This window comes from Aedes aegypti, chromosome 2 (genome assembly GCF_002204515.2).
Source record: "Aedes aegypti strain LVP_AGWG chromosome 2, AaegL5.0 Primary Assembly, whole genome shotgun sequence".
Lineage (NCBI taxonomy): Eukaryota > Metazoa > Arthropoda > Insecta > Diptera > Culicidae > Aedes > Aedes aegypti.
The window spans coordinates 196,526,697-196,542,079 of record NC_035108.1 but is presented as its reverse complement, the minus strand read 5'-3'; the positions used below and the strand labels follow the sequence as shown (position 1 = coordinate 196,542,079).

General features: G+C 39.6%; 1 protein-coding gene across 28 annotated transcripts in view; it reads left to right on the top strand.

Moving 5' to 3' along the window:
* The window catches only part of LOC5575494 (glucose transporter type 1), an 816,694-nt gene that overhangs the window by 736,973 nt on the left and 64,338 nt on the right, over window positions 1–15,383 (top strand). For 23 of the 28 annotated variants that reach the window (XR_002500247.1, XM_021843626.1, XM_021843625.1 and 20 more), the window contains 2 exons: window positions 13,208–13,347; window positions 14,945–14,971. Coding sequence is in view for 27 of the 28 variants with exons in the window: in XM_021843626.1 (XP_021699318.1) it covers window positions 13,208–13,347; window positions 14,945–14,971 (167 nt within the window). In the remaining variant the exon portion in view is untranslated. The remainder of the gene's footprint in view (window positions 1–13,207; window positions 13,348–14,944; window positions 14,972–15,383) is intronic. The other 5 variants (XM_021843643.1, XM_021843631.1, XM_021843630.1 and 2 more) reach the window with 1 other exon arrangement.

Genomic DNA, 15,383 nt, shown 5'->3' with positions numbered 1-15,383 from the left:
GGTGTCTAGATGGCCTCCTACATGATATGGTCGAAGACTCGCGATCCAAGTGTTACAATTTAAATCCTCGTTGAACTCTTTTATAATCACTCCAATTATTGCGCTGAATTTTAAACAGCACATGTGGCAAAATGAGGCGCACCAAAAAAGGTCTCACAATGTACTGCGCTACCGTGCGCTGGCAAGCAAAGAGGCTCCTGCACCTAAGGCGACAGCACGTGCACAGTAACTCTAGTTACAATTGATGCAAAATAACTCTTATGTGACTAGATTTGGTTATACATCAGTTGATATGCCTTAATTATAACATGTGTGTTGCTCGGATTGTTTACAAAGAGAAGATTTTCCAGCTAGTGCCGGAACGTGATAATCTTGGGTCAGCTTGATGTTCACCGGGTTTACTTTACCGTTGACGCCTGGGAATATGCTGTTTAAGTTCTTCTCCCATCGCAGTCAGTCTATTCGTCAGTGCCGTTATCTCGTTCAGGTAGTCCGACATACTTCCGCCTTTCAGTAACCGCTGCAGGCAAAGCTTCCGTAACACATGGGCCTTCCTTAAGAGGAATGACCGCTCGTAGTACTTGGCAACTCCCAGCTTCTACAGCTAAGATTTGAACTCATTCATCTTGAGGATTTCATGATTCTTCCGTAGTTCCGATTGACTAGTATTTTGCTTGAGCCCACAACAATAGTGTGCTGTGATGTAGTTCTAGAACCGCAGTGTTGCTTCGATTCACGAACAGCTCTGAGACAAGTAGCACTTAGCGTCTCATTTGCAGGATTACTCGTTGTTCCACATCCCACATTTCTTCGGCCCGCTAGCTCAGGTACTTAATACATTTATATACCGTAATCCGGGGTATCATTGATCAGCGGGGTAACATTGATCGGAATGACTCACCTCATCAAAAGTTTGTATTATCATTTATTGATGAAACATTTTCAAATCATGAACGGTGCTTCTGTTTCTTATATGCATGAGCTAATAAATGTTAATATTTTTGTGAATATTGCGTTTATCTTATGCGTGAATTTGTCAACTTTTCGAAATAATTATTTTAATTGTTAAGGATGACACTACCGAAGATTCATGTCTCACATGAGTTCTGCAAACGATATAAGCAAGCAAAATGTGGTTCTTACTAAAAATGACATCGCCGAAAACGATTCCGTTGTCAAAACTTTTATAAGTATGCTCAATTAGGCAACATTACTGAATTACTGTTAAGAATGCAAAATTCCCTTAGGAAATTGCCTACCTTTAGGCGTATTCCGCGGTTCGAGGTGTTTTTAATTTTAAAATAACTCAAAAAGTAAATAACTTGTAAGCGTTTGGTCTTCATATTCGGCTTCAGGAGCCATGATTTAAGTAAGTAACGATATTTTCAGTATTACCGAACGTTGTTTATATAGGTGATCAATGTTACCCCATATCAACTAAATCAAAAAATCGCCTAGAACATTTTTTTTAATATGCTTAAATCTTTCAATAAACAAAATACAGTATATAGTCTCGAGCTATGGGTGGCAGTACTTGTTTTAAAAATATAAAACCTGCAACATTTGCATTTTCAAACGAAATATTGAAGAAACATTCAGAAAAATGATCAATGTTACCCCGGATTACGGTACTTCCTTATAAGTTTGCGAAGCGATTCACAATGGACATTCCGACTGTCCAACCATCACTTTAGCTATCCATTGTCTTATTATCAGCTGTCTGTGTGCCACCATAGGCCTTCTTTAATCGGATTGTAATTTGCATTTCGTCTGAGTTACACTGGGACTTAAGTGCACACAATTAACAAGCTCCGAGCATAAAGCCTACCAGCCAATTTTCCACCCAGCGATTGAGTTATGCGCTCCTGGATAGCCGAACGCTGTTTGCATAGTAACTTCATTAGCCTTGACGAGTACGGAGTCTCTCATTGGCGACTTCTACCTAGGTGGAGGCTTTTGTTTCTTCTTCGACTCTAGGTTTTGTACATCGTTTCGTTTTTGCTGGTTCTTTTACTTCTCATTCCAGCCTATCACTTTTCTTCAGGTTCTGCCTTTACTTTCGTTTGGTTTTCTAATGTTACAGCAAGAGCAGCTTTAACTGTTTCCAATGCGTATTCCGCTATCACATTTGCTGTCACCACAACTCGGGCACGCACGACGATAACGCAACGGTCGGTTGACACTTTACGTTTTAGGAAATGGTACCACCTAGTAACAGGGGACACAGAGCCTATCGTGAATTTCCTGGTGTCAACGTCTCCTCCCCAATCTGCATTTGTGTAACCGGCTATTTCTGGATTTTCATTCTTCCGGTAACACAAACGATTTCCAGCGGTGCCTCGTAGATAGCGAAAGATTCGTTTGACCACCTCTTAGTCCTTCCCTCCGGGATTGCTGCTGTACTGGTTTGCTGGATTTATTGCGTAGTTGATGTCGGGTCTCGAAACCTGGGAAAGGTATATCAAATTTCCGATAGCTTCCTTGTAGCGTCCTTCATTTCGTCTTCTTCTTGCTTCGTTTTCAGACACATCGACTTATTCTGCCTCAGTCCGGGTTCGAACGGCCGTTTAGAACATTTTCCAGCAATGCTTCGATATAATTTTCTTGGTCGAGGTATAACTCACCTTTAGCTCGATCTTTTCTAATCCGCAGGCTCAAGCAGTACTTCCTTTCGCCAAGGTCCTTCATTCGGAATCTTCCGCACAGGAACTTGTTCAAAACCATCTTCAACCTTGAAGTAGAAACACGCATCCACTTTCGACCATTCCATACCCGGCTAGATTGTTTCAACCCGTACATGGCCTTCTTCAGTCTGCAGACCTACGTCGGGTTCACGGTGAATTCCTTGAGCTGCTCTATGTAAATCTCCTTTCCATTCAGTGTGCCTTGTAGAAAGGCAATTACTTCGTCCATCCGGTAGATCTCCAACTCCTGTTTGGTCACCATCGCCATCAGGTACCGAATCGTTGAGTACCTCACCACTTGATCGCAATCGTTCTTGAAATCGATGCCCGGTCTTTGCGAACATCCCTTGACAAAAAAGCGGGCCTTATACCGCTCGATCTGCCCATCAACGCCTCATTTGGTGGAAAACACCAACTTATTCCGAATGACCTTCCGGTCTTTCGGTAACTCTTGAAGCTTCCACGTTCCTTTGGTCTCGTGAACTTTGATCTCTTGCCGCATAGCTACTATTCAAAAGTTCCGGTTCGATCGTTTCAGTATCGTATCCCACTGTACGAAGTTGGATCGTTCATCTCATGGATCTGGTTGATCTGTTGGGAAACGGTTTGGCAATTATGCGAGTTGTGCGTAACGTAAATACTATACTTGCTTGGACATCAGCGCTTCCGACCGCTGCGCCTAAACTCATGCTCTGGATTAGCTGGGCCTACACATTGCGGTGAGAGTGCATTTCCGTCAATATCATCATCGTCGTCGGCTGCGCTTACGAACTCGTCGGCTGAGCTGCTCACAGATCAATCGTATTGGCTCCTCCCGAATTCGATTCCTCGGTCATCACCTCCGACTTGACCGGATTGCGATCGGCTATCCTTGCAGGTACCATTTCGATCCACGCTGAAAATTCAATCTCAACTAATTCGACCGGATCCGTCTGGATACCGAATTCACTGCGTTCCTCGATGACGTTCCTGATGATAATCTTGTCTCTCTTCGAGTCGTACACTCGGAAGTCCTTCGTATCTTCAGTGTATCCCATGAAACCGCACGAATGATTTCACTTCTAACTACCGTCGCTTCTGCTTCGTACCATCGCCGTTGCTCCGAATATCTTCAAGTAGCCCAACTACGGTTACTTTCCTGTTCATACTTCCTCTGGAGTGATGTCTCTTTCCAACGTTCGTGTTGGACTGCGGTCGATGTGGTATGCCGACATGTTGATCGCCTTGGCCAAAACACTTTTGACCAGATTCACGTCATTCAGCATACTCCGTACTCTGTGCAATATGGTGCGGCTCATCCGCTCGGCAATTCCATTCTTGAATCTGAATGAATATACTCACACCCGTTGTCGCTGTGTAGAATCTTCAACTTCTTGCTCTTTTGACGTTCCGCCATGTCTTTGAACTCTTCATATGCTTCTAATATCTCCTTCGTCTCCAATGTGTAGAACACCACCTTTCTTGTCGCATCGTCGATGAAACTCATGAAGTATCGTCGATCGAGGGAACTTCAAATGGACCTCACAAGTCCTTGTGCACCAGCTCTAGCTTTTCTTCGGCTCAATTGCTACTGCAGGGAAATGAATCGCATGAGTGCTTCCCTTGGATGCAGGCTACATACTCCAAATCACCCGAATTATTTAATTGAATTCCATCCGCCAACTGTTGGAGCTTCTTCAAACCTTGCTTGCTTATGTGCCTCATTTACCTGTGCTGCATTGTCATATCAGTAACGGTGTACACCCTGTCCACTTCCCGTCGATTGAACCGATACAAACCTCTTTCCGCCACGTCCGATGCAAAAACTTGTCCGTCTTGCGTTAGCACTTGGTATCCGTCATGGTCTAGTACTTCGGCAGTCACATCAGCAGTAACGATGCCAACCACTCATTGCTAACAACAAAATTCATCTCCGCCAGTTTGTGACTCGTCGTAACCATGGCATCCACGTACGCCTCGATTGTTTGAAAATGTTTCAATCATATCGAAGTAAGCTGTTGCAGCGAACTTATCCACCGGTAGATTCCCAATGTGATGTAATACAGGTGAGGGGATGATCCTGTATAATACACAACTGTTTGTATGTATTAGTGCACCGATTGTGTTTTCACACAGCAACCCATTGCATTATGACTATGTGTGACGTCATACAGTTTGTTATCGAAAGTTTCTGGGGCTGCGTTGCTAGTCACCGCTTCGTTACCAAGGTTGTTTTGTGTGTTGTTACTCGAACAATAACACGAAAAAAAAACTCAGCACGGTAAGATAGCACTGGAGGTAATTCATATAATTTAGTTTTAACTTTTGTTTTATTTAAGGATAGAACTCTACAATGCATAAGATTGACCATGGAAGGCACCGTAAAGCACTGAGACCAAGACTGAGTCGTCAAATTCTTGTTGCTAAAGGATGTGCAGGAATTTCTCTAAAACTTGGCGCTAGATGATGCATGCGTGAGTGTAGTGCTTATTCAATTTGAAGTGAAAAAAGTTGCAAAAAGTATTTTAATCCGCAAATTTATTGCCAACAAACATTACTCCTAGAATCTACTTGCACGACTTTTGCGTCTAGCTGTTTGCTGCAGGTGTTTTTTGGTCTAATCTTAGCTTGTTCCACGAAATGGGACGTTTCGTACCAACTCTTAGCATTCCATTGAAACCATATGACGTCACCCATCTTCCCCTCCATGTTTGTTTTGATTTTAAACAGCACTAATACAATCACACACCGACTTTCTTCTCACCTCTTTTATATCACATTGGTAGATTCCATCATCTTTAAAAACATTTTTTAGCTTGTCCCAGGCCCGTTTTGCGTCCGCAGCATCTATCACCAGGCTGTAGTTGGTCTTCTCCATACTAAGGCAGATGATGGACAACGCCGTCAGTTTCGTGTCTTCATCGTTTCGCTGTATGAGCCCTACCGAAATTGAAAGACGTCTAAAAATGCTTAATTATCATGGCATACTACAATTGTTCTATTTTATCGTGGATTACTTCGATCTCAATATTCCAGAACAAGGGATACCATAGCATTCACCGTTTAGGCGTGGTGTCATCGACTTTTACCCAGGGCTGGCATCTCCTCAGTGCAAACAGAAAAACACAAAGAGCGCGCAATTTGTGTTGATCATGAATTTGAGTGCAGTGCGACAGCTACTCTTTCTCACTGGTTCTTACCTCTTTGTGTTTCTGCTCTCGCTGCAATGCATCCTTCGACACAAACTGTGGATGGAAAATGGTGAACACAAACTCTTTGTGTGTTCAGTGCGCATCGTACCTTCGTGCTGTGCGTACACGAATTCTCTCTGCTCTTGGAAGTTTTCTTAAAAACTACCTAAAGCAATAAAACAGTACTTTTCAGTGCTACAAAAACAGTACTTTTCAGTGCTAAAATTAAAAACGGTACTTTTCAGTGCTACTAAAACAGTACTTTTCAGTACTATTTTTTCTACTATTGATCCCTTTACGATCCTTGTTTGGACCCGTGCCTTCGATTTTTCGTTGGACCCGTTGGCGAAAGCTAGCAGTGGTAATCCTTCTTGGACACCGTCTTGGGAAAAAACCTTTCGAAGGTCACGTCTTCTTTCGTTTAATAATTAAACATGGTATCAACAACAAACAAAAGGAAGGGTGAATCTCTGAATTCACTACTTCCTTCCAAAAAAGTGGGTTTTAAAACTGTCACTACACGTGGCAAGAATGGAAGAAAGGACGCTTCCCCGGAATGCGAACTTTCTTCCAAGGGTGAAATGAATAATTGTATCGAAATGAGCAATCAGTTCGATGCTCTAGACAAATTTTCCGAACACCAAATCGAAGCAGCCTCTAGCCCAGGCTCTTTGATTCAAGTGAGGAAGCAAAGAGTGCCGCCTATCGTGGTCAGTTGTTCCGAATTTGGGGGATTTAGGCAGGAGATCTTGAACTCCATTAGGGGAATCAAGGTTTCCTTCCAAATCGCAAAGAAAGGAGACTGTCGCGTTTTGCCGGAAACTCTTAAAGATCGTGAGCTTCTTCTCAAACATCTTGAAGAGAAGAAGCACAAATTTTTTACTTATGACGACAAAACTGAACGTTTGTTCAAAGTTGTCTTAAAAGGTCTCTCAAGTGACTATAAATCACCTGAAGAGATCAAAAATGGAATAAATGATTTACTTGGATTTTCCCCAGTCCAAGTAATCATTATGAAAAAGAGAACCCAATCTGGCATTGTTCGGAAAGGGCTTTCTCAAGAATTTTATTTAGTTCACTTTAACAAAAAAGAACTAAATAATATTAAAGCTTTAGAAAAAGCAAAACTTTTGTTTGATGTCCGTGTGACATGGGAACATTTCCAGAAACCTGGAGGAAATTACCAGAACCCCACTCAGTGCCGTCGGTGCCAAAAGTGGGGTCATGGTACAAAAAATTGTCGCATGGATGCTAAATGCATGATTTGCGGAGGTTCTTCTCACGCCAAAGACGTCTGTCCAGTGAAGGAAGATACCACCAAATTCATTTGCTGCAATTGCGGGGCTAACCATAAGTCCAATTTTTGGAATTGTCCTTCACGCAAAAAGGTCATTGAGGCTCGTGCCAGGCAGATGAAAGATAATATCCGTTACGATAACGGTCGTTTCCGGAATTCCCCTGGTAGAGTATCGAACAATGCTCATTTTTCAGTTAACGATCGCTTGATCATGAATCATACCCATCAGGAAGATCATAATCATGCTCATTCACAAACTAATTTTAATCCGTCGGGTAGCCGTTCGAATCTTTCTATTTCGAATGTATCTACCCACGGAAAATCCTTTGCCGATATCGTAGCAGGAAATTCGAACTCCTCCCCTGTTCGATCCATGGATACCCATTCTACTTGTTTCAAATCAAATGGAAAAAACCCTACCGCCACAGGTAACTCCGCTTCTTCGTCTACCGGAAATTCCAATGGGAAATCACATGACATGTCTGCCTCTGATTTTAATTTTCTAACTGAACAATTGAATCTAATGATTGATGCAATGTTCAAAGCCACCACTATGACTGAAGCAGTCCAAGTAGGTGTAAAATTTACAAATCAAATTGTTATTGGATTACGTTTTTCTAATGGATCCAAATAATAATTTAAATATTTTAAATTGGAATGCTCGTTCTCTGAATGGTAAAGAGGACGAGCTGTTTAATTTTCTTACGGTTAATAATGTGCATATAGCAGTTATTACCGAAACGTATTTAAAACCTGGATCCAAACTCAAAAGAGATCCTAACTTTTTTGTTTATCGTAATGATCGACTTGATGGGGCATGTGGGGAGTTGCAATCATCATTCATAGGCGTATAAAACATCAACTGTTTTCATCATTTGAAACTAAAGTTTTTGAAACTTTAGGTGTTTCTGTTGAAACACAGTTTGGTAAATATACTTTCATAGCTGCCTATTTGCCTTTTCAATGCTCTGGGCAGCAAGTTAATTTGCTCCAAACTGACTTGCGTAAATTGACTCGCAATAAGTCAAAATTTTTTGTCATTGGTGACTTTAATGCCAAACATCGGTCATGGAATAATTCTCAAAGTAATTCCAACGGCAGAATTTTATTTGATGAGTGCTCTTCAGGATATTTCTCAATTCAATACCCTGATAGCCCCACTTGTTTTTCCTCTTCTAGAAATCCATCTACGATTGATTTGGTCTTAACCGACTCTAGTCATCTTTGTAGCCAACTGATTACTCATGCTGATTTTGATTCTGATCATGTCCCTGTTACATTTCAAATATCCCAAGAAGCGATTCTCAATCCTATCAGCTCCACTTTCAATTATTTACGAGCCGACTGGAATATATATAAAACGTATGTTGACTCCAATCTTGATGTTAACATTTCTTTAGAAAATAAACTTGATATTGACAATGCTCTTGGAACTTTAACAAATTCCATTGTTGAAGCCCGGAGCATTGCAATTCCAAAATGTGAAGTAAAATTTAAATCCGTGATTATAGACGATGATCTTAAACTCTTGATCCGTCTTAAAAACGTGAGGAGAAGGCAATTTCAACGCACTCGCGATCCTGCTATGAAAATTATATGGCAGGATTTGCAGAAAGAAATCAAGAAACGTTTTGCTCAATTAAGAAACAAAAATTTTGAAAATAAAATTTCTCAATTGGACCCTGGCTCTAAGCCCTTTTGGAAATTATCGAAAATCTTGAAAAAACCTCAGAAGCCAATACCGGCATTGAAAGAGGAAAACAAATTATTACTAACTAATTGCGAAAAAGCTCAAAAACTTGCTATGCAGTTTGAAAGTGCGCACAATTTTAATTTAGGACTTACTAGTCCAATTGAAAATGAAGTTACTCAGGAGTTCGAAAATATTCTCAATCAAGAGAACGTTTTCGAAAATGCCTGGGAGACTGATTTGGAAGAAGTGAGAACTATTATTAAAAAATTCAAAAACATGAAAGCTCCTGGCGATGATGGAATTTTCTACATCCTCATCAAGAAACTTCCAGAAAGTAGCTTATCATTTTTAGTTGATATATTTAACAAATGTTTTCAATTAGCATATTTTCCTGACAAATGGAAAAATGCTAAGGTTGTTCCAATTTTAAAACCAGACAAAAATCCTGCAGAAGCTTCTAGCTATCGTCCAATCAGTTTGCTTTCCTCCATCAGTAAACTTTTTGAAAAGGTTATTTTGAACAGAATGATGGCCCACATCAACGAAAATTCATTTTTTGCCAATGAACAGTTCGGATTCCGCCATGGACATTCGACCACTCATTAACTTTTACGTGTAACAAATTTGATCCGTTCCAACAAATCTGAAGGCTATTCTACTGGTCTTGCTCTTCTAGACATAGAAAAAGCATTCGACAGTGTTTGGCATGAAGGTTTGATTGTAAAATTAAAAAACTTTAATTTTCCAACATACATTGTTAGAATAATTCAAAGTTATCTGTCAAATCGTACACTTCAGGTTAATTATCAGAACTCCAGATCTGAAAGACTTCCTGTAAGAGCTGGTGTTCCTCAAGGCAGCATTTTGGGACCAATATTATACAATATTTTCATATCTGACTTACCTGAGTTACCTCAGGGATGTCAAAAATCTTTGTTTGCGGATGACACAGGCCTCTCCGCCAAAGGACGAAGCCTGCGTGTCATCTGTAGTCGATTGCAAAAAAGTTTGGATATTTTTTCTTCATACTTGCAAAAATGGAAGATTTCTCCTAATGCTTCCAAAACTCAACTAATAATATTCCCACATAAACCAAAAGCTCTTTATTTGAAACCTTCAAGTAGACATGTTGTCACGATGAGAGGGGTTCCAATAAATTGGTCAGATGAAGTTAAGTATCTAGGGCTCATGCTAGATAGGAATTTAACTTTCAAAAATCACATTGAGGGCATTCAAGCCAAATGTAATAAATATGTAAAATGTCTCTATCCCCTTATTAATAGAAAATCAAAACTTTGTCTTAAGAACAAGTTGTTGATATTCAAACAAATTTTCAGGCCAGCCATGTTGTATGCTGTACCAATATGGACTAGCTGTTGTAATACCAGGAAGAAAGCTCTGCAGAGAATTCAAAATAAAATTTTGAAAATGATTCTGAGACTTCCTCCCTGGTATAGTACCAATGAGTTACATAGAATATCCAATGTTGAAACATAGGAACAAATGTCAAATACAATCATTAATAATTTCAGGCAAAAATCGTTACAATCTTCTATTGCCACGATTAATGCGTTATATGTTTAGGTTAAGTTAGGTTAAGTATATTAAAAACGTTTTTTTTTCTCTTATAAGCAGGTGAAATCAACTCACCTGTAAAAAAACTGAACTGCTACGGCAAATGAAATGTAATATGTTGTTAACAAAATGTTAATTAAATCTTAAATTTGTTTTACCAAATTAGGATGATAGTGTTGTCAAATAACACAGAACACCTAGATATAAGAAATGAATGTAATGTTTGGAATGATACTAATAAAGAAATTAAAAAAAAAAAAAAAAACTCTTTGTGTGGCTCATTGAGTACCTACTGAATGCTTCTATTAGAGCTACTATTGGAATACATGGGAGATGTGTTGGAACGGGACCGACGAGTAGATGACGGAAATCGATGTCCGATGTCGTTTTGGAATACAAGATGGCGACTTCCGGTTTGTAAAAATCACTTCAAACCCATGCAATATGGGTATTTTTGGAACGGAGCCGGCGAGTAGATGACGGAAATCGATGTCTGGTGTCGTTTTTGAATCCAAGATGGCGACTTCCGGTTTGCGAAAATTCCTTCAAACCCATGCAATATGAGTATTTTTGGAACGGGACCGAAGAGTAGGTAACGGAAATCGATGTCTGATGTCATTTTGGATTCCAAAAGATGACGGAAATCGATGTCTGGTGTTGTTTTTGAATCCAAGATGGTGACTTCCGGTTTGCGAAAATTCCTTCAAACCCATGCAATATGGGTATTTTTGGAACGGGACCGACGAGTAGGTAACGGAAATCGATGTCTGATGTCATTTTGGATTCCAATATGGCGACTTCCGGTTAGCGAAAATCACTTCAAACCTATACAATATGGGTATTTTTGGAACGGGACCAACGAGTAATTGACGGAAATCGATGTCCGGTGTCGTTTTGGAATCCATGATGGCGAAATCCGGTTTGAAGGGCTTTTCACAAACCGAAAGTCGCCATCTTGAATTCCAAAATAAAGTTGGACATCGATTTCCGTTATCTACCCGACGGCCCCGTTCCAAAAATACCCATATTGCATGGGTTTGAAGGAATTTTCGGAAACCGGAAGTCGCCCTCTTGGATTCCAAAACGACACCGGACATCGATTCCGTCATCTACTCGTCAGCCCCGTTCCAAAAATACCCATATTGCATGGGTTTGAAGGAATTTTCGGAAACCGGAAGTCGCCATCTTGGATTCCAAAACAACTTCGGACATCGATATCCGTCATCTATTCGTTGGTCTCGTTTTAAAAATACCCATGTTAGGATAAGGCAAACAAAGCCAAATTGTGTACACTTTGAGCATGTTTTGCCAACACACTCCGTCAGCATCACTCTTTGCGTAATCGCTTACACTCTCTTTCCGACTGCGTGCCCTCATTGTGTTCGTGTTGTTACACTTTGCGCGCGTCTGTCTCCTCTTTGTGCAGTGATTAAATTCTGCTCTTTGCGCGCATTGTGCGACTTGGTGCCAGCCCTGCTCTTACCAGAGTAGTGGAATAACACCACTGTCTGATCCAGTCTTCCCGAATGAAATCTTCGGTTGCATCCGAGGTTTACAACCAGGGCACAAAACCGACAGATAGAAAACAGTTGGAATCCACGCTTATCAATTTCTACTTATCGAGTCTTTGATTTCCGTGGAGTTACCGCTAAATGTTACATAAATTATTGATCTTAGTTGATCTGCTTGAATAAAATATTTATTTAAGCCTCAAGGGTCTTTGTGAATTGTACTAAGAAGTTCTATATATGATCGTAAAAATTCATCCCCGTGGACATCTGTCTGTTTGCTTTGTGCCATTATTTGCACCTAAGTTTGAACCGAAGTACACATGTACCGGTTTTGGCGTGGTACACTAGTACAGAGACAAAGCGCGTTCGCGGCTCAACACAAGTTGCAAGGTTCAAACCAAATTTGAACATCGGTTCGGTTCATGGGAAGACTGGTCAGGTCTGTTATGTCAAGTAACTATACAACGTATTTCATGGTCCTAACCGGGTACGTATGCAACCAGTATAACATAATTAAGTGCCAAGCTCAGAGGTTCTAGATTTCTTTAGTGGCATATGATGCAACGATGCAAGAAACGTGCAGTCCATTCAACCAGTACTTCAGCTGACCATCTTCTCAGCTATCGACGAATCTCGACATAACGTGCTGTAACTATGTGTAGATGAAACATCTTTAAGATACCGATGTGCTGCTCACATTCTTCTGATTGCTAGAAGAAGATGAGTTACTACAATCAAACCTCCGTGAATCGATATCTGGAGGGACCAAAGACTCAAGGAGATATCGATTCATAGAATAGAAATGCTTTGAATAGCTGTTTCAGAGTACCATCACAGTAACGATTAAATTTTGATCTTCCATGAGTCGATATCGAGTCATGAAACATCAACTCATGGAGGTTTCACAGTATCTGCATTGCTTTCAATTTCTGAGAACGATTGTTCATTCTCGTCGTTTTACATTCGGTCTACTGTAAAAACTCCTTTTCCAAAGTAGTTGAGGCCTCTTTATTCAAAACTAAATCACAAAACGATGAGCATTGGATGTGAGAAACATATACCGTTTTGTCTCAAACTTACAGTCTTGAATTAAAGAAGGATTGGTTATCACACACTGCAAATTGAGAAGTTTTCTTGAAAAATCACAAAAAAGTCGAGTATTTGAAAAATAAGTTTTGTTTGGAATTCGAGACAAAACGGTATTCTTATCTAATAACAACATACAATAAGCTAACATCTAATTTTGTTATTGTCCTTCTTTCTATCTATCTTTTCAGACTGCCTTGGAAAATTATACATTCCTACCGTTTAGTGTATTTTTAGCAATATTTTGGATATTTACATACAAAAAGGTTCCTGAGACCAAAAACAAAACGTTCGAAGAAATTTTAGCTCTATTTAGGCACGGGAATGGAAGGTAAGATCTTTTCGTACCAGTTGACTCTCACTTGCACAACCACACTCACATCCACCATACAAAATAGATCACCTCTTATAGAAAGCTTAATCCTTGAACATTCCCATAATTAACATTTGAATAAATCTAACCAATTCGCGAATAAAAATGTCACAAAATCAGATTTCCCAAAAACTAATTCGCTAATTTTACTATGACCACCATTTAGAACATTTCAAATCTGCAGAATCATTAAATCATGATCCATGTTTGACTTCGGGAACAGCAAGAAAGAATCAACTCAACCAAATCGAAAAAAAAATCTCCAAACTCTTCCACCATAAACGAGAACTAACTTTACAACTATCATAATAAACAATTCAGTTCCGACCCGACCACAAAATTCGAGCGAAATAAAATGGCATGGGAAAACTCCAACACATACTGCACATTTCCACCACAAAACGGCAACTCAACCACCAATCATACGTTATCGAACGGGAAAACTTTGCTGCCCGAATTTATCGGCGATACCTATCCGGGTTGTAGAACACTCCACAGAAAACTTTTCCCCACCGTTGAGGTCGATTCTCGAAAATCTGTAAAACTCAACCGTATCACCAGGGGGACAGTTGAACAAACAACTACATGTCGTATGATAGCTTCGATTTTCAGAAGCACAGGAGTTTAAAATGACAGGAATCTTAAATTGACTTACAGTTACAAATAAGCGAAAATTAGGAATCGTAAATTGCAAAAAAAAAGTACATTGTTATCCCAATTCATAGAAAAAGGCATTCGACCAATTTACGTCTAACGAACCGGAACCATCAGTCGCCCACCTTAAAGATACCACTCCTTCTCTTCTACTCCCGTACCAAACCAGAAACTCAAATCACGGGAAGAAAATATTGTTCCCCATTATTTTAAAACTTTCTCCAGCAAAAAAAAACTTGCTGCTTCTGTTGTTCGACATACTCATACCGTTCTACCTATCGAAATCGGATGCCAATCTTTATTTGCTCGGTTGCTCGAAATCTTGCCCAGTTAGATGTACGTGAGCATTGTCCGGCGAAGTCAAGCAGGTTCCAGATTTACGTGCAATTTAACTTTTATTATTCTTGTCTATGAGGCTTCTTTGCTCTCTGCTGGGATCTTGTAGCAAGAGAGTTTAGTCCAGAAGGCCGCTTTCAAATGGCGATTGTGCAATAATAGTTGGTCTACAATGAACACAATTAGCATTAATTCATGATTGATATTTCAAACGTGACAAAACAAAATGGGTAAAAAATACCTTAATGTACACGTCAGTAAATTTCTATTCATTGTAATTTTTGTTCTGAAACTAGTCTACATTTTCTTAAAAATAAATTTAAGCAGAGCTTGATACTTTTGTTAAAAAAAAATATTGCCAAGTGAAATAATTACAATAAGTAAAAAGTTTTACTATTTACACTAGATTAGAATTCACCGAATTGTGTATAGGAAAATCAATCAAACAATATGGAATCAAGTAAACCCTCTGCACCAATTTAGAATTGTTTCCATACCGTTTACTTCATATAATTTTAATAAAACAATGAACAACAATCTTGATTTCTTCTTCCTTCATTCATAGAAATCTTCGTGATAGTAGACTGTACGGGTAAGTTACTTTCAGTTGTTCAATCCATATTCCACAATTCTCAACCCACCCTGGTCCAGATAAACATTCGATCCATAGAACCTTTCCAAACTTCAATCCACCTTCCAAAGCTCCAAACACAACAGTCTTTTCGAATTCTGGACAAAACTGATCAAAAATCAGCCGGACAGCGCACTTTTTGGGTTATGTTTCTTTCTCAATTTACCCCGCTTCCGATGTTTGATTATCCTTGTTCGGTGCATGAGTTTTCATTTCCATAATTATTCCGTTTTAAAATATTAAAATTTTAATTCCTCTCCATCAGTAGACCCATACAGCATATAATTTAAATTATTAGTTGTCAATTAACACCGGAAATATCGATATTGAAATTGTTTTCATATTTTTCATTAATCGCTCACGCTTTCCACTC